Source organism: Sphaeramia orbicularis, chromosome 20 (genome assembly GCF_902148855.1).
Source record: "Sphaeramia orbicularis chromosome 20, fSphaOr1.1, whole genome shotgun sequence".
Taxonomy (NCBI): domain Eukaryota; kingdom Metazoa; phylum Chordata; class Actinopteri; order Kurtiformes; family Apogonidae; genus Sphaeramia; species Sphaeramia orbicularis.
This window is the reverse complement of record NC_043976.1, coordinates 4,945,189-4,969,087: the sequence shown is the minus strand read 5'-3', so window position 1 is coordinate 4,969,087 and position 23,899 is coordinate 4,945,189. Positions and strand designations below refer to the sequence as shown.

The following is a 23,899-nucleotide window of genomic DNA, read 5'->3' as shown; positions in this document are numbered from 1 at the left end:
CTGATACCCTTCTTAGTCAGGGATTAATTTTGAATTTAAAATTCAAGATAATTGTAAAATAGATTGAACTAAATTACTGTCTATTTTGGGTAGCCCAGTCAAAACAAGATAACCATTACTCTGCCCAGGTCTTAACTTTCTTAACTGATCACACTTTGTCTGCCTAGAGGCTAGAGCCTTTGACCCTCTAGTAGTAGAAAAAAAATGTGTTGAATTTGAAAAGTATTGGGTGAATATTCTTCGAGAAATCTGTTGGACAAAAATTTCAGACAGATGAAAAGATGGACGGAATTCCTGGTATATATATATATATATATATATATACCCCCCGTACAGCATTGCATTCATAAATGCCATCATGTGTAAGTTAATGGAAGATCTATGAATGTTCATGACATACGAATGATCCATGAATTCACGAGCTTATAGGTAAAGTATGTATGGTAACATATGGTCATATATTATATCACATTTTCACATTGGTGACTAGATTATCAGTGGTGTGATGCATTTTAATTTTCCTTCATACCTGAGCCTCACAGACCAGAAGCTCCCCAACATAGCCTTCTTCTAACAGCTCCTTCATTCGAACAAAGGCAGGCAAGAAACGTAGCACATTCCCCATGATGCTCAGCAACTTGGGATAGTACTGGGCCGCTGACATCATCCGGAAGGCATCCAAAGGTGTGGCAGTCCGGTCACAGATGACGTTCTTTCCAATACCTTGTTAAAAAAAAAAAAAAAAAAAAAAGAGAGAGAGAGAGAGAGCAGAGGAAAACAGTTTGGAATGAGTGAGTTTTATTGTTTTCCTGTAGAATCGTCAGTTTTCAGCAGCACTGCCTTGCTCTCCTTTGCCCAGTTAAGATGAAGAGTGGAGATAGAGAACAAAAGAGGGAGAGAGATGTAATGTGGTTGGCATCTACAGACATAATATCCTCTTGAGCATGAAAACATCCCCTGAAGAAACAATGCAGTGCTGAAAAATATGGCAACTCCCAGAACTCAGAAATTCCTACAGCATCATCTGAGTCACGGGAACACTCACACATAGGAAGATTTTTATAATACACAGCTGACAGTTTTTGTAATTTGTGTTTTTGCCAGGCTAAGGCCTGCAGTCTATGCTGAAGGTCTAAGCCTGGATATAATTATCTCTGCAACATTCAGAAAATGTTACAGAGATAATATTGTTGATACTGCTACTCCTCTGAATAAGCATTTGGCATTGTGCATGAAACCCTGATTGCAATTTAAAGGGGCTTTAGTGTTGGCATGCATGCAGAGTTGCATTCATAACTGTCTAGTTGTGTGGTAAGACTTCTCAGCACAGAGCACTTTGGTTTTACTGAAGGCTGATGCAAGGGAAGAAGTGTGGAGACAGCATGAAACCTAATTAGAAAACTCTTACAGTACATCAAAAGGTCCCCTGGTGTCAGCTACACCCAAACACAACACAGAGCAAAGACGAGCGACAAACAAGTCTGAGTAGGGATTTCCCACTTTTACTGGACAGCAAATTGGAGCCAATGAATGTAACACAGATTATATATATGAATCTCTTAACTAGTACATGTCCATTTTTAAATTCATTTGTCATGATGATCCCAGTTACCTGAAACTTTATCTGGTTCCATTTCCCTCCATAACACACAGTACCAATTTTACAGGCTTTAAGTCACTAAAAGAGAGGTGGGGAAGATGGTTTTCCAGTTCAATGCTCTGACTGCAACACCCTTCCCATATCCTCAAAGCTGCGGGAGACTTTTGTCACCAATTTTTCACCAAATTTTGTGATACTTAGGCTATGACTGGGGTTTTACAGATTTGATGAAAAATTGGTGACGAAAGTCTCCCGCACCTTTAAGATCAATTACATTTGTTTAAGCCATTTGTTTAAGCCAGCATTTAAGAAAATTTTACCCTGGACTGTATTTCCCACTCCTTTTTGAAAAATTTTGTTTGACCATGTTGTATGGTTCTTTGTTATCTGATGATTCTATGTGCTTGAAATAAAACTACACTCCTACTACTATTTGAATATAAAATGTTGTATGTTACTTGCATTGTGATGTGGAGATCAACTGGGGGACTGGGGGAGAGTGCAGGAATGGGTGGAGCAAGATATGTTATAGTCATAAGTGTATGTCTTGCAGTGTGCATGTGACTGTATTTTTTGTTATATTTCTATATGTACATCTTAATGTTCTACATTGTACCTTTTATGTTATGGGACTCCCTTGAAGAAGACATTTTACATCTCCTGGGGCTATCCTCAATAAAATTGAAATTATTAACTGACTTTGGACCTGACCTTTTGGGAAGTTATGAAGTCATCTGCTGATTGTTTTCAATGGAATCCAAGTCACTGATGGGGGCTGCAGCCTCTCACCACCTTACTCTTAAGTTCTTAAATACTTGTCTTGTGCTCTTTTACAGCAGCAACATTGTGTAACGCTACCTACAGTGAGCACAGATGAGCAGTCAGCAAAGGTAGAAAATGACGAGCTTCACACACAATACATTCCAAACACAAACTTTAACATACAAGCAGGTCCTAAACTTCCACATTGAATATTAAAGGCTTTGTTTTGACCACTGTTACATTTAGATATTATGTGGCAAATCCTGTAACTGTTAACTGATGATGTCAACTAACTGGTTAGCATCCAGTTTGGCAATAAGTATATCTGAGAGACACCGCACATTTCTCCAGCCCCTGCAGTGTGAAAAGCAGCATGTCACTTCATTTCTGCTCCTGATGGTTGTGGGTGGAGGGACTGCTTTCGAAGTGAAAACTTCACATGCAAATCTACCATTAGCTCCAATTGGCCACAACCATCAGGAGCAGAAATGAAGTGGTCAAAGGAGCACTCTGGGAGCTCTCATCCACCATAACCATCCAACCCCTGCAGGCACATAAAGCCAAGCAACAATAGTGTACCCCCTTCCCCTTCTTTTTGGCTGCAACATGGACATGAACAGATAGAGGAGAGATACTCTGCCTCAGGGAAGGCCCTTCTGGTTGAAGGCTAAATGTTCTTGACTGATTTTTTTGGCATCCATATCAGGTGCAAAGTCTTATAATAGCTAGCTGTGAAAATGTTGGGACAGATATCTCTCTCCCACAGCTACTCTCGAAAGGATTTGACTGTAACTCATCATCAAATGCTTTAGCAAGTCCAAAATTAAAATGGTTTCTAAAAGTTATGTAAACAATAAAACCACTGGGACTTCCAGCAGAAAGAGGAAGATGTAAGATGTGTATTGCTAAGGCTCCGCTGTAATGTGACTTTTTTTTTTTACACTTTTTATGACACTTCTGTATTTTTTCTGCCAGCGTTAAGCCCTATTACTGCAGCCTCTTACTATATGCAAACTTCTTCTTTTGCTTGCGGGCACTCTATGATGGCAAACTAGGGAGGAAGCGATGCTACTAAAATAGGCCACAGCAGGCCCTGGCAATCACCTGAGCCACAATCCCCAGATCAGCCAGATGCTAATGCTAATGCCACCGCCACCCTGTTACTGAACATGAGGGAGATGATGGATGAAATGTGCTCCAACATCTTCAGTAAGTTTGAAACTACCATCTGAGCAGCAGTTAAAAAAGATATTGTGGCGGCATTGGAGCCCTTTGAGAACAGACTCTCTTCATCTGGTGAAATTCAATTTTTCAATTCAATTCAACTTTATTTGTATAGCCCAATATCACAACAAGGTTATCTCAAAGGGCTTTACAGAGTCAGTTAGAGTAAACAACAGTCAAATGAACAGCAAGAAATGATCGTGGACCTCGAGCCAACCCTTATGAAACAAAAATATATGGCAATATATTGAAAAATATAATGCATTATATTAAAAAACACATTTCCATATATGGGAAAGCAGTGCATATATTTTCCAATATACTGCAATATATGCTTTAATCATATATTGATACATATAAAACATATATTGCATTGAAGACAAAAACTATATTTTTACATATAGTTTTATTAAAACTCAATTTCTTTCCATTGATACAAGTTTACATAAAGCAGATATTTATCAACAGTTACATTACTTGGTATGCATAATAACATATTTCATGAAAATATGATATATTGTGATATATATGAAAAAAGTGTTAACTGAAAAAAATGCTCAATAAGATGCCTTGTTAGTCATTTTGGCAACATAGCATCCTATGGTGAAAAAGATGTGATTTTATACCTTAATGGACTGAGTAGAGTTTCCAACTTCTACTTATAAACACAGCTGTGTATACAAATTTTACACACTCACTTTGATACTTGCCAGTGCACTCCGATAATGCCTACTAAAGTGCAGTTCAACCTGGTGAGAGACAGTGAAACAGCAAGTCACCAAGGGATATTTTCTATTCAATCGGTGCATTCTTTTCTACCTTGAGAAGTATGTATCCTGGTCTGGTATAATATTTGTGAAAGCAACACATGGACCAATGCAAAAGCAGAAACTTTTGAACCAACGAATGATAACCAATCACAGCACAGTAAAACTAGCCAATGACAGCACAGTAGGGTGGAAGTAGACAGGCCATGGCGCAGTGCCACGGCAAAATCATTGCCGCCACACCAAACATTTCACACAAAAAAAAATCATCACCGTTGCATTAGACTTACTATACAGGGTGTCCCATAAGTCTCCATACATAGGTAAAATAAACGTTTCTTGACATAAACCATTTTTATTTATATAATATGCTCTATATGACTGCCATTTTGTCTGGAACAAATTTCAATGCGTGTCTGCTGAAGAATTATAAAGAAGAAATATAAAGAAATACATGTTAAAACCATATATGTATGGAATGTATTATGTCTCCTATGTATGGAGACTTATGGGACAGCCTGTACATATGTATAATATAAAATAGATCAGGACAAACGTCCTGCCACCTCCAATGAAAGCTGGCGAAGCTTCAGGAGGTAGGGAAAAGATAAATGAGCATAAAGTTTCACTTTCACTTCTATGGGGGAGTGCGCACTTGCGTTTCAGTCACGCGTAATACACTTCACAATATATGCAGGTATATATGTGCATACATATATTTTGAAGTGTATTTCTAAATATATAATTACATTTATTTAGTAAAACACCAGACAATATATGTGTGTGTGTGTACATATATATATATATATATATATATATATATATATGTCACAGTAGAGATTGAAATCCAGTAGGATTCCTAATCCTACTAGGGCAGATAGTAATTTTAGTTTGTCCTAGGACAAACTACAATCCTAGTAGGATTAGGAAACCTACTAGGACAGATTGAAATTTTAGTTTGTCCTCGGACAAACTGAAATCCTACAAGACATTAGGATCTGAAGATTTGAATTCCAATCTGTCCTCGGAGAATTTGCAATCCTACTAGGACAGATTGTAATTCTATTTGGAAGTGGGATCTGAAGATTGGAATTTCAGTCTGTCCTACGGCAAAAAATTTAAGAATTCTGTCAGGACAATCTTGAATTCTATTAGGAGAATGTCAGATTATATCAAAATGTATGGAAAATAGACTGAATCATTTCACAGCCAAAATTCCAGTCAATTTCAGCATAGGTAAGCACATTTAAGTCTTAGAAAAAGTCTTTGAAGCTTAGCTATAGAATATTAGATTCAAAGTCTGTGTAAATTCTGAATAAAATCATGGTTTGTAAGAATATTGTTGTTTCTTTTACTTTTAACCCTACCATCTAGACCAGGGGGCAGCAAAATGCCAGTGCCAACTTTAACATCGTACATTTTCTGAATGGCTTGGCAACAATTAGATAATAATAAAATTGTATGTTGCCATGGCAACGGGTTGTTTTCAGGTACATTTTTCAAATTCTACCGATTTCTGAATACAAATGTGTCTCATTTACATACCAATGACAGTTACAAACGGCCACTGAATAAGGTTGGACCAGATAGGACAGCTGGCATCCTAGTTACAATGTGTATTGACCTAAGGGTCATATACTGTATCTAAGATATGAAAATAATTCAGTTGGAATGGTGATGGCGAAATCGTAGGACAGACTGAAATTCAAAAATTCCAGTCTTCAGATCCCACTTCCAAATAGAATTACAATCTGTCCTAGTAGGATTGTAAATTCTCCTAGGACAGATTGGAATTCCAATCTTCAGATCCTAATTTCTTGTAGGATTTCAGTTTGTCCTAGGACAAACTAAAATTTCAAAAAAAATTTCAGAAACTACAATTACTATCTGTCCTATTAAAGTCCTGTCCTGTCCTGTCAATTAAAGCAGCATACCCAAAAACTTGAGAGAAAGTGGCATTTTACTAAATTTACAGAACACCTTTCAGCCTGGCAGGACAAAATAAATAAATACAGGAGGGCACTCCGCTCTGCTAGAGCAGCCTATTATTCATCATTAATAGAGGAAAACAGGAACAACTAGAAGCACTCGGAGAGCGCAGACCTCCGTCAAGGCTGATCAGTGGCCCCCCCCACGCCAAGGAGGTTATGTTTTTGCCAGGGTTTGTTTGTCTGTCTGTTTGTTTGTCTGTCCGTTAGTGTGCAACATAACTCAAAAAGTTATGGACAGATTTTGATGAAATTTTCTGGTCTGCGACAACCCCCCCCCCCCCCCCCCCATGGGCCCCCCCCACCCCCGATCACCACCAAAATTTAATCATTTCTTCCTTATCCCATTTCCAACAAACCCTGAAAATTTCATCAAAATCTGTCCATAACTTTTTGAGTTATGTTGCACACTAACGGACAGACAGACAGACGAACAAACAGACAAACAAACAAACTCTGGCAAAAACATAACCTCCTTGGCGGAGGTAATCACAGGTTTTTGTTCAGTACTGTAGCCAGACTGACAAAGAACCACAGTGCATATGAGCCTAGTATGCTACCCTCCCTAGCAACGATTTTATGAACTTCTTCAATAATAATGTCTCGCTCATCAGAGATCAGATTAATGGCCTCTTATCCTCTACAAATTATAGTCCACCCTTAAATCCTTCAGACCCAGAAACCACAGAGTTGACTATTGAGCCATCTGGTTTTATGGATTGCTTTTGTCCCGTAGAGATCAGTCAGCTAACTTCGATAGTCTCTTCATCTAAATCATCTACCTGTCTCTTAGACCCAGTTCCAACAAAGCTCATCAAAGATGCTTTACCTTTACTTAGCAGCCACCTCCTTGATATGATTAACCTGTCATTATCAACAGGCTATGTACCACGGTCCTTTAAAGTAGCTGTAATCAAACCTCTTTTTAAAAAACCCAGCCTCGACCCTGAAGTTTTAGCTAACTATAGACCCGTATCAAACCTTCCATTCATATCTAAGATTCTGGAGAAAATAGTAGCCAATCAGTTATGTGATTTCCTTCAAGCCAACAGTTTATTTGAGAACTTCCAGTCAGGTTTTAGGGAACATCATAGTACAGAAACGGCACTGGTCAAAGTTACCAATGACCTTCTCACTGCTTCAGATAAGGGTCTGGTTTCTGTACTGGTTTTATTAGACCTTAGTGCGGCTTTCGACACTGTCCACCATCACATCCTTCTACAACATTTGGAACAATCAATTGGTATCAAAGGATTGGCATTAATATGGTTCAAATCCTATCTAACGGATCGTTCTCACTTTGTTAACATTAATAATGAATTCTCTCAGTGCACTATAGTTAGTTATGGAGTACCTCAAGGCTCAGTTCTTGGACCACTACTGTTTATCCTATACATGCTTCCTTTAGGTAACTTAATAAGAAAACATTCCATCAACTTTCATTGCTACACTGATGACACCCAACTATATTTATCCATGAAACCTGATGAAGCCAATCAGCTAGCCAAACTACAAGATAATAAAAGATATTAAAGATTGGAAGACCAACAACTTTCTGCTGTTAAACTCAAACAAAACTGAAGTCATTGTTTTTGGCCCAAAAACTGTTTAGGGATGCAGTGTCCAGCGAAGTAGTTACCATGGATGGTGTTACCATTAGGACCAAAACCACTGTGAGGAATCTAGGCATTATTTTTGATCAGGATCTATCGTTTAACGCTCATTAAAACAGATTTCTAGAACTGCTTTCTTTCATCTGCGTAATATTACTAAAATTAGACATATTTAATACAGAATGATGCAGAAAAATTAGTCCATGCTTTTATTACATCCAGACTAGATTATTGTAACTCACTTCTCTCAGGCTGTCCCAGAAAGTCCTTAAGGCTGTCCCTTTAGCTAATGCAAAATGCTGCTGCCTGTGTACTGACTAGAACCAGTATCAGAGACCATATTTCTCCTGTGTTGGCTTCTCTGCACTGGCTCCCTGTAAAGCTAGGATAGACTTCAAAATACTCCTCCTCACTTACAAAGCCCTTCATGGCCAGGCACCTACTTATTTGAAAGAGCTTTTAGTTCTGTACAATCCATCTCAAGCACTACGCTCTCAACATGCAGCCTTACTGGTGGTCCCTAGAATCTCCAAAAGTAGGATGGGGGCCAGAGCCTTCAGCTTTCAAGCTCCACGATTGTGGAACCACCTCCCTGGCTCGGTCCAAGAGGCAGACACCCACTCTATGTTTAAGAGTAGGTTAAAAATGTCCCTTTTTGATGAATCTTATAGTTAGGGTAGCTCAGGCTGCTCTTAGTTATGCTGCTATAGGCTTAGACTGCTGGGAGACTCATCTGGATACACTGAGCTTTTCTCTGCTCCTCCGCCTCTCTGACATCCTCTCTGCTCCTCTTTCTCCCTGACCTTTTCTCTCCTAATTTCCCTTCTATTTACGCCCCAGTGAAAACATGTTACTGACTTGACTTCTTCCCTGGAGTCTCTGTGCTTTGTCGCCTCACAGGTATTCCCAGGATCATCACAGGTTTTCCCAGGATCATCTCTGGACCTGCTGCTGTGGTCCTGCCACTCTCCTGCCTTCATCGTCATCACTCACTTATCCATATAGTTATGATAGTGTTTATTATATAGTTCCATAGATGTTCTAGTTCAGTTATCTGGGCATCAACTGGATCCATGTGTCTCCCCTAACTACCTCACTTCTCCCCCTCTCCCCCAGTTTCTCTCTATCTCTATCGCTCTCTCTTTTCTCCTCCTTTACTCTCTCTCTTTAACCTCAACTGGTCAAGGCAGACTGCCATCCTCCAGGAGTCTGGGTCTGCTCGAGATTTCTGCCTGTTAAAGGGAAGTTTTTCCTCGCCACTGTCATCAGTCACAAGTGTTTGCTCCTTGGAGGATTCTGTTGGGTTTCTGTAAATTGGCTTAGAGTCTGGTTTTGACCAACTCTATATATAAAGTGTCATGAGATAACTTTTGTTATAATTTTGCGCTATATAAATAAAATTTGATTTGATATTGGGCTGCTACTCTTACTAGCCCCAAGGACTACATTTGCCACTCACCCTGAATGCCTTGGATCCCTAATGTATTCAGTGATCTACAGTTCTGTTGTGACACTGTTTTGTTTTCATATTTACCCCTGTCATTCTCAGTTTTCTCCTACATGGCTCATGGTGACCATCTGAATGCAGGAACACCTCAGGCAAAAATTGTAGCACTATAGGTGTCTTACTGTTATTGTGAAGCCTGCTACCGGACGTTAGTCTGGTGTTGTCTGTCTTTTATGTTTGTCTGTCACTTCCTGTTTTATTTTGTTAAGTTTTCCTCATGTGTCTTGTCTGTTGTCTTTACTTCCCTTCCTGGTTCGTGTTCACCTTTTCCCTGATTACCTGACTCCGCCCTGATGTGTTCCACCTGTGTCTCGTTGTCTTCCCTCCCTTTTGTGTATTTATACCCTGTCCTTTCCCCTGATCAGACGCCAGTTCGTATTCTCTCGTAGTCTACTTACCAGCGTTTTGATCCTGTCTGTTCGTTTGCCTACCTGTGTTTCGACCCGTTTTGTCATCCTGTTTTTGCCTGTTTTGCCTGCTCTCTGTCGGTTTTGTCTGCCTCCATCTGCCTTCCTGGATTTGGACCTCTTCGCCTGGTTTTTGGTACGTGAGCTGGCTTTACCCCTATGTCCTGTTGCCTGTCTGTTTGCTCTCCCGTGTTTGACCTGTTTCCGTCCCTGACCTCCCTCTGCTTCTCCCTAGTCGGCGTGCCGACTCAAAACCCGGAGACTAACCGTGGGTTCGTGTCCCTCGCCCGGAGGACGAATCCCTCGAGGACTTCCGTGGCTGCTGTCCTCAAGATCCTGTTCATTATCACAGCCTGTATTTTTGTGATACCTGAATTTAATAAACTCTTTAAACTTTTACATCCGCCTCCTAGTTCTGCATTTGGGTTCTGGGTTCGTACTAGCAGCATTACAGTTATGACACAATTGATTGTGAGATGCTGCAAGTGCTCTTTAGTGTATATTGTTTGTATAATTGTTCAATAAGATTGCTTATGTATTGACTTATTAGTCAGCTTTAACTACCCCACTTAGTTATAAGTACATTTATTACAGTGTACTTTCATTGACTTAACTCCATGTTACAATTCCAATGCCTAAATAGTTGTAGGTCATTAGTTGTTTTGCATAGGCACACAGACTGTTTGTTAAAAGGGGGACATTTCACGCATCATGTTTGGGGGGATGCTTCTGCTAAAGTCCATGGGGGTGGACGGACCGGTAGGAGGGGAAAGGTATGCGTTTTCATGGTTTTGTTTCTGTTTTTCCTCTTTGTGTTTTACAACAGTCAAATTTACACTTCCAGCTTTGCCTCAGATCATTACTCTTACATAATACTCCTGTTAGCTGGCTACGACCCCATCCAATGTAACATCAGCCAGTAGGTGTGCCATTTGATTCACTAGTTTCAATTGTAAAGGGCTCAATAATCCTATAAGATGAAGTAAGATACTGCATCATCTTTACCATCTTGGTGCCCAAGTTTTTTTTTTTGCAAGAGACCCACCTCAAAGTCTCAGACCATTCTAAATTGAAGAAGGGATGGATAGGTCAGACTTATCATTCCTCATTTCAAGGCAAATCTCAGGGTGCAGCCATTTTGTTACAGACATCTGTTCCCTCTGTACATTCAAGTACGATCTCTGACCTTAATGTTAGATTTGTTATAGTTGTTGGCCAGATTAATAACACCCGGGCGGTTTTGGCTAACATTTATGCTCCCAATTATGACAACGAAGCTTTCTTTAAACGCTTTGTTCTAACTCTCTCTGATTTGTTGTCACACCACTTAATATTAGGTGGAGACTTTAATTGTTGGCTTGACCCTCAGCTGGACCATTCTGCCCCCAGAGCTTGCTCTCCATCAAAGTCAGCTAAGGTAATCCAGGCCTTTATGGAGGAATTTGCTGTCACCGACATCTGGCACTTTTTTTTAACAATTCAAAGAGGGAATAATAATTTTTTTCTCAGGTCCATCACACTTTCACCTACATTGACTATTTTTTGGTTGATAATAGACTGCTTTCATTGTTATCTAACTGTAAAAATGATATTATTGTTATTTCTGATCACGCCCTTATTTCTGTGAGCTAAACTGACACAACGTTTATCTTAACTAGACAGGTTATACGCTACTCATAAAACTCCAGAGATATATAAAGAGCACCTCTGTTTACAGGCAGAATTTGATGCTGTGTCAACACAACGTACTGCTGAACTTCTCCTACAAACAAAGTCCCAGTTCTATGAACATGGAGATAAGGCCAGTAAATTGTTAGCACACCAATTGTGTCAGGCATCAACATCTCACCTTATTCCACAAATTTAAACTAGCCCACGTAACAAACCTGAACCCTTGGAAATTAACAATGTGTTTAAGGAATTTTATATGTCTCTCTATTCATCTGATCATGATGTCACTCTTGATTTTGACCTTTTTTTTTAATGTGGGCATTTCCTTGCTCAATCAATCAGCCGCAGAAGAGTTATGCCATCTTTCCACTACATGGTACCGGCTTGACTCGACTCGACTCGGCCTTTTTGCGTTTCCATTACAAAAAAGGACCTGGAATCTGGTACTCGGTACAACTTTTTTGGTATCACCTCCGCCGAGGTTCCAAGACTGGGGACCAGATACTGAAAGGTGACGTGTAAACACTGCAGACCACTGATTGGTCAGAGAGTTCTCTCTATGACCCACCGTTTTACAAAAACAGATGCGGAAGTTTACAGTAAATATCGCGGTAGGTTAATCCACATGATGACAGCCCGAAAACTACACCATGGTCGGTCCAGGAGATTCAGATGTAAAAATTCAGCAATGTGCTTGATGGAACAACACACAACAAGGGAGTTTATCAGCGACTCTCTGAGCAGATGACACAGAAGTAACGCACCACATCGCTATGACGTCCAGGTACTGTAAAGTTGGTAGTATCCTGTAATGAAAACGGTCTCCAGGAATAGGACCTGGTACCTGAGCCAAGCCGGTTCCACGTAGTGGAAACACGGCGTTAGAGAGGCTTTCCTTTTCTGGCTTCAATATGAGGCTATAGACCCTTCAGCTAATCCAAAATGCTGCTGCCCGTGTACTGACTAGAACCAGTATCAGAGACCATATTTCTCCTGTGTTGGCTTCTCTGCACTGGCTCCCTGCAAGAGCTCGGATAGACTTCAAAATACTCCTCCTCACTTACAAAGCCCTTCATGGCCAGGTGCCTACTTATCTGAAAGAGCTTTTAGTTCCATACAATCCATCTAGAGCACTATGCTTTTAACATGCAGGCTTACTGGTGGTCCCTAGAATCTCCAAAAGTAGGACGGGGGCCAGAGCCTTCAGCTATCAAGCTCCATGATTGTGGAACCACCTCCCTGCCTTGGTCCAGGAGGCAGAAACCCTCTCTATATTTAAGAGTAGGTTAAAAGCATTCCTTTATGATGAATCTTATAGTTAGGGTGGCTCAGGCTGTTCTTAGTTATGCTGCTACAGGTTTAGACTGCTGGGAGACTCATCTGGATACACTGAGCTTTTCTCTGCTCCTCCACCTCTCTGACATCCTCTCTGCTCCTCTTTCTCCCTGACCTTTTCTCTCCTAATTTTGTCTTCTATTTACGCCCCAGTGAATAGATGTTACTGACTTGACTATTTATTATATTATATGATTTATTATATAGCTCCATAGATGGTAGAGGTTTCTATTATTTGTACTAACTGTTGTACTAGTATTATATTCACTGTTAGTACTTGTATTTGTAGTAGTAGTATATCCACTGCTAGTACTTGTATTTGTAGTAGTAGTATATCCACTGTTAGTACTTGTATTTGTAGTAGTAGTATTAACAGTCATGAACCTTTGTTCTGGTTTCTAGTTATTATACTAACACCAGCTGATCTACTTTTGACAGTTTTAGTTCAGTTATCTGGGCTTCAACTGCATCCATGTGTCTCCCCCTACTTCCCCCCTTCTTCCCCTCTCCCCCAGTCTCTCTCTATCTCTATCGCTCTCTCTTTTCTCCTCCTTTACTCTCTCTCTTTAACCCCAACTAGTCAAGGCAGACAGCCATCCTCCAGGAGTCTGGGTCTGCTCAAGGTTTCTGCCTGTTAAAGGGAAGTTTTCCTCGCCACTGTGACCAGTCACAAGTGTTTGGTCTTGGAGGATTCTGTTGGGTTTCTGTAAATTGGCTTAGAGTCTGGTTTTGACCAACTCTATATGTAAAGCGTCATGAGATAACTTTTGTTATGATTTGGCACTAAATGGCGATAAATAAAATTGGATGTGATTTGATTTTGATTCTCCCCCAACATGGTTAGTTATGGAGGCAAGTTCAGCAAATCCAATCTCCCTTGAAGTAGGGCTGCACGATTTTGGCAAAAAAAAAAATCCCGATTTTTTCCTCTAAAAACTCGATTTTCGATTTCGATTTTTGGGTATAACTAGAAAAGGCAACAGCAGTCAGCATGTCGTTTTCGTGAGCAGCCCACAATGCAAGCCACTGCTCTGACCTCAAAGCTGTGATGGGATCACGTGATGAACCTACAGTTTTGTTTTTTCTCTTCATTAAATCTTTGAAATGAAGTAGAGTATACAAACAATGTATACAACAAGAAAATAACATAAGTTTGTCAGGGGGAATACACTATAAGAAAATGTCCAAATCAGAGCAAATACTGATAGTTGTTACAGCCTTTTTGTTTCCACATTTATCTAACAGCTTTAAATAAATTTCAACATCTTACAAAACATAAATAATATTTGGTTTTGTGTTACAGAACTTACATTTGTGAATGAAAAATTTAGCAAGTAAGAGGACTAAATTAATTATAAAAAAAAAAAAAAGTTTTTTTTTTCTTTCTTTTCTGGGTATCTGGTCCACAGCAGTGATCCCAGTGTCAGTCAGTGACAGGCATCAGTCGTGTGTATGTGGACCAGGTTAATATGAGTGATCCACATGCGGTTCTGTTTAAATTGGGGGATCCGTGCGTGGAACAGACCGACCCAGGACACGCTGGAGGGATTCTATGTGTGGAGCTGGTGGATGTGTGTGGGCACAGGGCTGTGTGGGCTCCTCTGCTGAGGCTGATGACCCCCAGACCTGGACCCGGTTCAGCAGAAGACAGTACGGTACGGATCCAGGACAACGGAAGATGAGTGATCCGCTTGCAGTTATATTTCAATTGCGGGATCCGTGCGTGAAGCCATGGCTTATATTGGTATAAGTACTGCGGGCTCATTAACACATTTAAAGTCCGGTCATTACACAGACTTCTGTGAAAGACCGCTGTCACAGGAAGAGCCTACGGGAGCCCGCGGGCACGCGGAGGCGCACGGCCCGGAGGCACGAGAGAGATGAAATCGATTTTACGATTTCCCTTTTTTAAAAATTGTCCTAATTAAAAAATCCGATTTCGATTTAAAATCGATTAATCGTGCAGCCCTACCTTGAAAGCCTTAGTGCACTCCCCTATCCACTCCTTGACTTTTCCCTACACCAAAAATGTGATTGTTAAGACTTCACAGGACTTCTATTTACACACCACTAGCAGCTAAACCATGCTTTTCCTCCTTCCCTAATAGACACTATTTTCTTAGGGTGGACACATGTTAGCATTCATAACATTAAAAACCTGTATATCAATAATGTCTTTGTCTCAATTCAGCAACTTTCAGATAAATTCTCACTTCCTAAACAACATTTCTTCATATTTATATCTACAAGTCCACAGCTTTGTTCATGACACTTTTCCTTTCTTTCCTAATTTATCCTCTGATTCAGTTTTGGATAGTCTCTTGATACCTTTCTAGTGCTAAGCCACCTCCATCCAACCTCACCGCTGAAGAAAGAAGAGCCTTAGCTTCTCCTAGGAGGGATCAGAATATTACCATCCTGCTGGATGACAAAGGGAGATGTACTGTGGTCCAGGACATTTGTTTAAGCCAGACTGTTGTGAATGGGTTGTGCAATGGTAGCCTAAAGCTGCGTAGATGACGGTAGCAAACACAAACTCTATGGAAACGAAAGTGAACCTGCATCAAAAATATATTCAGAAATACGTCCGCCCCCTGAGACAGATGGTTAGCTTGTCACTCTGTCACTGGTGGGATGTTGAATGCAGTGCTTCTGCAACATTGCTTTTGTTCCTTCCGGGAAGCGCAAATTGGCGTGTCTTTGTTTCCTACTGTATTTTATCAGACTGTTATTGGCAGCCTTGATGATTAATTAACCGTGATGTTTAAAATTGCGATTAATCCTAACACCATGACATTGTTACAACCCTATCGGGAAGATGTCCAAAACAACAACATGCCCTTGCATGACTGCAACATCCACATCAACGACAGAGGACTAACCATAGACTGTTACAGGAAACCATCCAACACAGACTAATATCTTCTTTTTGACCTTTACCATCCACTGGAACACAAACTGGGAGTCAGCAGAACCCTCAACCACAGAGCAAAAGAAATTCCAACAGAGGCTGAAGGGAAGAAGGAAGTACAGCATGTTAAGGAAGCACTCAAGACATGTGGTTATCCTAACTGGGTCTTCCTTAAAGCCAAACCAAGGAACCAAAAACCCACCAACAACACAGAGAAAACGACAGAAAAAGGAAAAGGCATTCTCATTTCATAAACAGTGGAAGTCTCTGAAAAACTATGAAGGATTTTCAACCAGCACAATATCCCAGTATATTTCGAACCAACCAACACCCTGAGACAGGCTCTGGTCCATATTAAGGACAAACTACCAAGATAGAAGCAAAGAAACGTGGTCTATGCCATTCAGTGCAGTGAGGAATGTACAGACTTATACATAGGAGAAACCAAACAATTCCTCCATAAATGGTTGGCTCAACACAGGTGAGCCAACACCTCAAAACTCTGCAGTCCATCCTCACTTGGAAGAAAAAGGACACTCCTTTGAGGACTGCAATGAAGACAAATGATTTGAGAGAGGAGTCAAAAAAGCAATTTTTGTTAAAGTGGGAAATCCCTCTCTGAACAGAGGTGGTGGTCCGAGACACTACTTATCAAACATAACGTGCGGCGCACTTTTAATATCCCATGGCCAAATATAGTGTAAGATTCTGTTGAAAGTTACTGCCCTATAATTTAGATTAGATTGTCTTTGTATAAAGTTTATTACATACATATTTATATGTGAAAGTACTCAAATATTAGAACTGCACAAGGCACAAGACCATTTGACCTTGAAAAAGTGGGTCAAGGTCTATTTTCAGTAGGCTTCTGCTCTATGCCAAAATGCATCCACAGTATAAATTTGGTGCAGATATCTCAATGCATTCTTCAGATAATGCAATTACGTAATTTAATGGACAGACGGCCAGCCGGACAGACAACAAAACGATTACAATATTATAGATATAGAATATAGAAATATACAATATACAATATATATATACAATATAGAAAACAACATTTTTAAAAAGCACGACCAAAAAAATTTATCAATAAAAAAAATTATTATCTATATATTGTTCTCTTACCATGTCTTGACCTAATTTTGGCTAAATCTATTTTTTTTTGCGAAAAACAAACAAATGATCAACTAACTCTAGAGGGTCCCTAAACACGTTGGCGCATCCTGATGACAGGCACGATTTAAGATGACGTGACAGTAAGATGGAGCCTCGTTGAAACTCCATTTCAATTTGTATGGAAAGTGCCGATGTCAAAATATTACTGTGAAGTCAATCGTGTTGAAAGCACAGACAAAGTTATGAGACACTATAAAAACAATTTTTCAGCAATAGTGTCATTACATTTGGTGTGCGTTCGGTGCAGGTAGAATTTCTCGCAGGCAGGAAGTGCTTGCATGAAAGAAAACATTTCACTGCATTTCTGTTGGTGGAAAAGTGCATCACATGGAACAATCAGAGACGTCCATACTGTGCCATGCATAATCTAGTTTCTGTGCAACCATGAAAGTTGTGGAGGTTAGGGTAACAGAAGAGACAGTAATAGAATTACCGAACTTCAAGATTTCAGAGATTTGTGCATATTTACCGTTTGTTTTTTTTAGTGTGTAATTAGTGTGATTTTTATCATTTGAAAGGGGGGTTCTGATTGGTCCTGAAACATGATCCCGTGGGAAATTTGAAATAAAACTAGACACAAATCCTACGATCCATACCAAAATGCACAAGAATGCAGTATTTAAGGTCCATAAAAAAAGCATAAAAGTGTAAAAGGCAAGTGTAAAGGTGATGCCCACTGGAATATTATACACCCTATTGTTTTTTTATACATCCTGTTCCTCCAAAGTGAAACTCTTCAACTCTTTGGGCCCACTCCACTGCTGTATGGACCCCCGGGAATGCTGGGTCCCATAAATTTGTCATGTTTAACCCCCCCCCCCCCCACACACACACACCCCCTGCCCACACACACACACACACACACACACACACACACACACACACACACACACACACACACACACTTAAAGGTGGCCCAGGCTGCCAGCGTTAATGTTGGGACTGCGGGAGTAAAGGCGGCGTTCCTGTTTTTAACTTAAGTTCCCGTCATGCAGTATGGTACTGCACTTCTGTGACTATAATTTCCTGTCAAGCAGCATGGTACCGCGCTTCCATGATTGTAAGGCACTTGTATTACAAAATGACTAATATCTCCGAAAATACTGGTCCTGTCAACTTCCTGAGATATTTAATGTGGAGATGGGACAATGGTCCCTCAACTGTAGGTACCAAATTGGCCAGTTAAAAACATCTACATTTATCAGAATTGTGTTGATACACACACACACACACACACACACACACACACACACACACACACACACACACACACACACACAAGCTCTGAGACCTTCCAGTATTATGATATAGATAATCTTTAGAGTGTTATTACTTACTACTATTATTATTTTTAGGTTTGTTTTTGTATCCCACTTCCAACACACCTGATTCACATGATAAGCCTATCATCAAGCTCTGCAGGAGCTTGATAATGACTGTCAGGTGTGCTAGAAGAGGGAAATATCTAAAACATGCAGGATACTGGCCCTCGAGGACCAGGATTGGACACCCCTGGGCTAGTAGCTGTAATTGAACATCTTGGGAGCGAAAGCCATTGGTTGAGAGCAAGAGGTTTATCAAAGCCCAAGCCCTTGATATTGTACTGGCTCCGATCTTTTTGCATGCATGATGTATTATTCTGCAGTAACAGTTCCCAGTCAACCCCCCCCACACACACACACCCCCATATCACACCATGTGCATGTGCAACCACAATGTAAATGTGTAAATACTATTTAAAAAAAAAAAAATCTCTATTTATATAAATATTTATATAAATACCAAATTTCTCATTTTCTTTTATATTTCATTTCTCACTTGTGTTTTTTTTTTTCGACCTGTCTTTTTCTTTGCATTTGTGTCATGTATGTTGCTGCTGTTAACTGTGAAATTTCCCCATGTTGGGATCAGTAAAGTCTTATCTTATCTGGCTGCATGGACTGTAGACTACCTAACCAACAGGCCACATTATGTGTCACTACATAACTGTGTGTGAGGCCCTAGTCTGCGGCACAGGAGCCCCTTAGTGCTCTCTCCGTTACTTTTCAACCTCTACACCTCGGACTTCACATACAACCCCTATAGCTGTCATCTCCATAAGTTCTCTGAGGACTCAGCCATTGTTGACTGTGTGTCTGAGAGGAACAAGCTAGAGTATAGGTCAGTCATCAGGGACTTTGCGGACTGGTGTGAGCACAACCACCTGTGCTTAAACACCAGCAAAACAAAGTGAACATCCAGGGTTCGGACTTTGAGCTGGTGGACAGTTTCAGATACCTGGGTGTTCACCTAAACAAGAAACTGGACTGGTCACTTAACACAGATGCCTTGTACAAAAAGGGCCAAAGTCATCTTCACCTTTTGAGGAGACTAAGGTCTTTTGGAATACACAGGCCTCTGCTAAGGCAATTCTATGACTCTGCAGTAGCCTCTGTTATCCATTTTGCTGTGGTCTGCTGGGGAGCAGGCAGCACTGACTGGGACAGGTAGAGACTTAACAAGCTGGTAAGGAGGGTCAGCTCTGTCCTGGGCAGCCCGCTGGACAGTGTGGAACAGGTGGGTGAGAGGAAGATGTTAGCCAAGCTGACACCCATCTTGGACAACACCTCTCACCCACTACGTCAGACCGTGGAGGCTCTGAGCAGCTCCTTCAGTGGTAGACTTCTACACCCACAGTGTAGGAAAGAGTGCTACTGCAGGTTGTTCATCCCCACCGCTGTCAGACTGTACAACACAACAGTGTAACCCTGTGCTGTATGTGTCTCACTTGTACTGTCTGCAGGGCATAAAATTTACTTTTCACCTCATCTGCCACTGGCTGACCTCCAAAAATTTACCAGCCAAAATTTTTTTTCACTGATCAAATAAAAAAAATCATGCCCTATTTGACTTAATAACCATATGTTTTTTTTTTTTTTTTACATGAAAATCCAACTTCAGCTTCACTTAAATTATACAGTTATGTAGCGATAAAATTCGATTATTGCTATTCTAGTAGGTTATATTTCATTTCAAGGTGACTGCTGCATCATCATGAAATAAAAATATTCAAAAGTGCAACCTTTTACATTTACTGAGTGAGCCAAATGTCTGTCTCACAGCTTTAAGAGGAGCGTTCCGTTTAACCTGCAGGAAAAGAGAAAAGAATAAAAAAAAAAACATCAACTGGGATTGTGTCTAAATGAAATGAACGCCACAGACCATAGATATTTTTCTAGAATGCCATATGAATACAACTGCATTTGTGTCTGCCTTTTTTTTTTTTTTTTAAAGGTAGACCTCCTCAACTCTACTGTCCTTGTGGCTCTCAGAGTCCTACACATGTCCACTTTTCCAAACCTGCACCTGCCCATACCTGCAAAGCTGAGTGCCACAACCTGACCCACTACCTATATTTTTTTTCATGTCCAATCCACACCTGCCTGTAGCTGTGGACATTAGATCCCCAACCTGACCTGACCTGAGATTAAACACATTGTCTACACAGTAACTCACTTTAAAGGGCTTTATTTTTGGCTACAATGCACGCCATCAATAAATCTCTAATATATACTGTTCAATGACGTCTTTGGCTGGATGTAAACAGAGGTGAAGCTCACTTCATGATAAAACAAATGGGCTGTGGATCAACCATGGTGAAATTAGATGATCATTAAATCATCATTAAATGTACTGCAAATTACTTTCATCCACGATTCTTCTTCTATTTTTTCACTTCCTTGCCAGCTACCCACTCGCATTTCATTTAATTTTTCCTGTGCCTGAACCTGTGAAATTTTTTACCCATCCCCGTATGTTTTTGCGGGCTACCCACAGGTGCCTGACCCAGTGCAGGACCACATCATCAGCCTCAGAGTCAGATATGTCTGAGATATGTCTGAGCTGCATTATTATGAGGGAGGTCAATTCTCTGTAGACCAATGCTTCCCTTGGATTGCTGCTCAACACCTCTGGACATCTCTGCAAATATTCTACTGAACACTGATATTCACACACAATCACACAGATACCAGGAGTACAATAAGGGGAATTAATAATGGTCACTAACATACAATTTGCATGTGTTCTGCTTTGTCTATGTGACTATGCACAGGAGCACTAATGCTGAGGAAGGAAAGGCAGGAAGTAGCAGCTGCGAAGGAAGGTGAGGTCAGCTGGAGTTGAGGGTGGGGCCAAGTCACGTAGCATATAATTACGCATTGTTTATTGTTGTTACATTTTGTTGTGGCAGGATGGAAACATGATATGGTCCATTTGTCTTGACTCAAGTATACTGCACACCACAGAAAAGTAATGTGTGTTAAAGAAAATTAAGCAAATACATGTCCCTCACTTTTAAGTTGCGAAACAAATCATGAATGTCCACAGCTGCATCCAATGAGATGCATTTCTGTGATTAGAAACCATAGTGAAATCCATTTTTAATCCTTCTTTGTCACATGCCAACTAGGGATGCGCGATCCACTTTTTTTTTTACTTCCAATCTGATCCCGATACCTGAATTTGGATATCTGTTGATATCGATACTATTCCGATAGCCTATTATTATTATTATTATTTTCATTGTTGATTTTATATAAGGCTGCAATTAACTCCTCTCTAGAGGCAAGTATGATATATACAAGTGTATGCATCTATGTCCCAAAAGGCAACTTGAGGTAAGTAAAAGGTCAGAAAAACAGGAAATCCTGTCAATAGGAAAAATCTCACTCTGAAACGCAACTGTAAAGGTTTCAAATTGACTGTCAATATTTATTAAATCCAAGACAGATACACATAAAGCATAAAGTTGTCTAACATTACCCCTCTCCAAATAAATTACAAAGGGCTGCTTCTTCTGATCAGCAGGGATTCTAGTATAAAATATTTCCCCTAGGGGTGTAACAGTACAGAAAAATTTCAGTTTGGTACGTTTTCAGTACAGTGAAGGAGACCAGTGAAAAGGGGGGTGGGTGGTGCGCTCCGTAAATACAGAAAAAGGAAAGTGAAACTTAACACACTTCAAATGTCCAACCCGGGCCTCTGTTATATTCTCTGTTGTCATGTTTGTCACTTTAGAATAAGCCATCCGTCATTTTGACAGATTAAAATACTGAGGGTAATCTACCAATGAAAGTTTTCACACAACACTGTGAACCGAACCTGCTCACAGGATCACTGGTCTGTCTGTCTCTTGATGCATCAAACAGTCCATAACAGCATCCTACTTGTCTAGAACCCTACAGTACCACTGTTCACAACTACACTGAATACAACACTTTTACTTCTTGCAAATTACTCACAGTTAGTTCACCTTTAGCAGACCCCCTGTCCAGTTGATGGTGAGTGTACATATTAATCACTTATTATCAAGTCTTGTCTCGATGCTTAGATGATTTAGCCAAAATGATATACTACTTTGCAGTGCAAAATGTCAAGACAGCCGAGTCATCTTAGTTTTTTTTTTAAAAAAAAAGCCCAGTAAATGTGATGGCATTGATAAACGTGGTGATAAAAGAGGGACTGATGCGGTGGAGAAGGAAGGACAAGTAAGTAATATGCCAGTTCTTATGGCATTTGGTGTGCTATATGTACGCATTTTCTACCTTTTGTGTGTTATTCAACGCCATTTGATGGCGTGTCAATTTACACCAAGATCTCCGGGTCACATAACCCTAACCGTCAGTGTGTGGTAGTTGACATGCCGTGAACATATACATGGAAAGCTTATAATGCACACAGATAACACGCCAATTAAGTGGTGTATATATATTTTTGCGAGTCAGGATGTCACGTTTATTAGCCAGCAGCAACTACAGTTGCTGCATCATTTAGATGTTTTTGAATATTAAATACTACTTAAAATTTTTTAATTTGGGGGAGGACTTCCGGGTTGAGCTAAGATGGCGGCAGTTTAACTCTGTGGCTCTTCCGACAAAGTTTCAAACTGATCCTTTCTCAGTTAGTTAACAAGAGTAATTGATTTAAGAAGAAACGATGAGAGAAATATGTCTAAAACTACAAAAAAGGGGCCCAAAAAGGCTCGAGGACAACCCCTACTCCACAGAGATGAGAACGAAAGCTGCTCAGCTAGCATGGCTAGTTTGTCTAGCCAGTCAGACTCTGAGATTGGCCCAGAACCAACGGAGGCAGCTAACGAGACGGCTAACACTAGTTTACAAGCCATTCTCGAAGAGTTGAGAGCCTCACGTCGTGACAATGAGAATCATTTTCAAGAACTCAAGGAAGAGATGAAGAACATAACCGGAAGTGTGACTGACGCTGAAAATCGCATTATGGATGTGGATGACAGAACATAGCGGGTTGATGAGGCGACCATCGAGCTGATTAGAGTACAAGAGAAACTAGAGGCAAAGATAGCAGATTTAGAGGGAAGATCCAGACGAGAGAATCTTCGCTTTCATGGTATTGTTGAAGGCTCAGAAGATGGCTCAGCCTCAGTCCCAGTTTATATTGAGAACCTTCTCAAAGAAAAGCTGAACATCCCACCAACATTGGATTTGAGAGTAGAAAGAGCACATCGTTCGGTGAGCTCCAAGCCGCCACCTGATGCGCCACCGCGATCTATAGTGGTCAAGTTTTCTTCATTTAGAGCCAAAGAAGAGGTCCTTAAGCAGGCATGGCAAATGAAAGGATTTACACTGAACGGGAAAAAAGTGATTGCGGACCATGATTATGCTCCGGATGTTCTGAAACTACGCCGTGAGTACACTGAAGCAAAAAAAAATCTTGAAAGAAAAGAAGATAAAGTTTCAAACCCCCTATCCTGCGAAGATGAGGGTATTTTACGATGGTGAAACTCGTCTCTACAACACAGCAGCAGAAGCGACTGAAGACATGGCAAAACGAGGATTCACAGTTAATGTCATTAAATCCCCAACAACGTGGGCAGACAAGATCAGGGGCACTATGTGGCACAGACCAGGAAAGGCGGA

At 40.4% G+C, this 23,899-nt stretch overlaps 1 protein-coding gene across 2 annotated transcripts in view; it reads right to left on the bottom strand.

Moving 5' to 3' along the window:
* Positions 1-23,899, bottom strand: part of gfod1 (glucose-fructose oxidoreductase domain containing 1) — a 122,994-nt gene that overhangs the window by 5,375 nt on the left and 93,720 nt on the right. For both annotated transcript variants that reach the window (XM_030122835.1, XM_030122836.1), the window contains exon 2: positions 530-723. In XM_030122835.1, the coding sequence (XP_029978695.1) occupies positions 530-723 (194 nt within the window). The remainder of the gene's footprint in view (positions 1-529; positions 724-23,899) is intronic.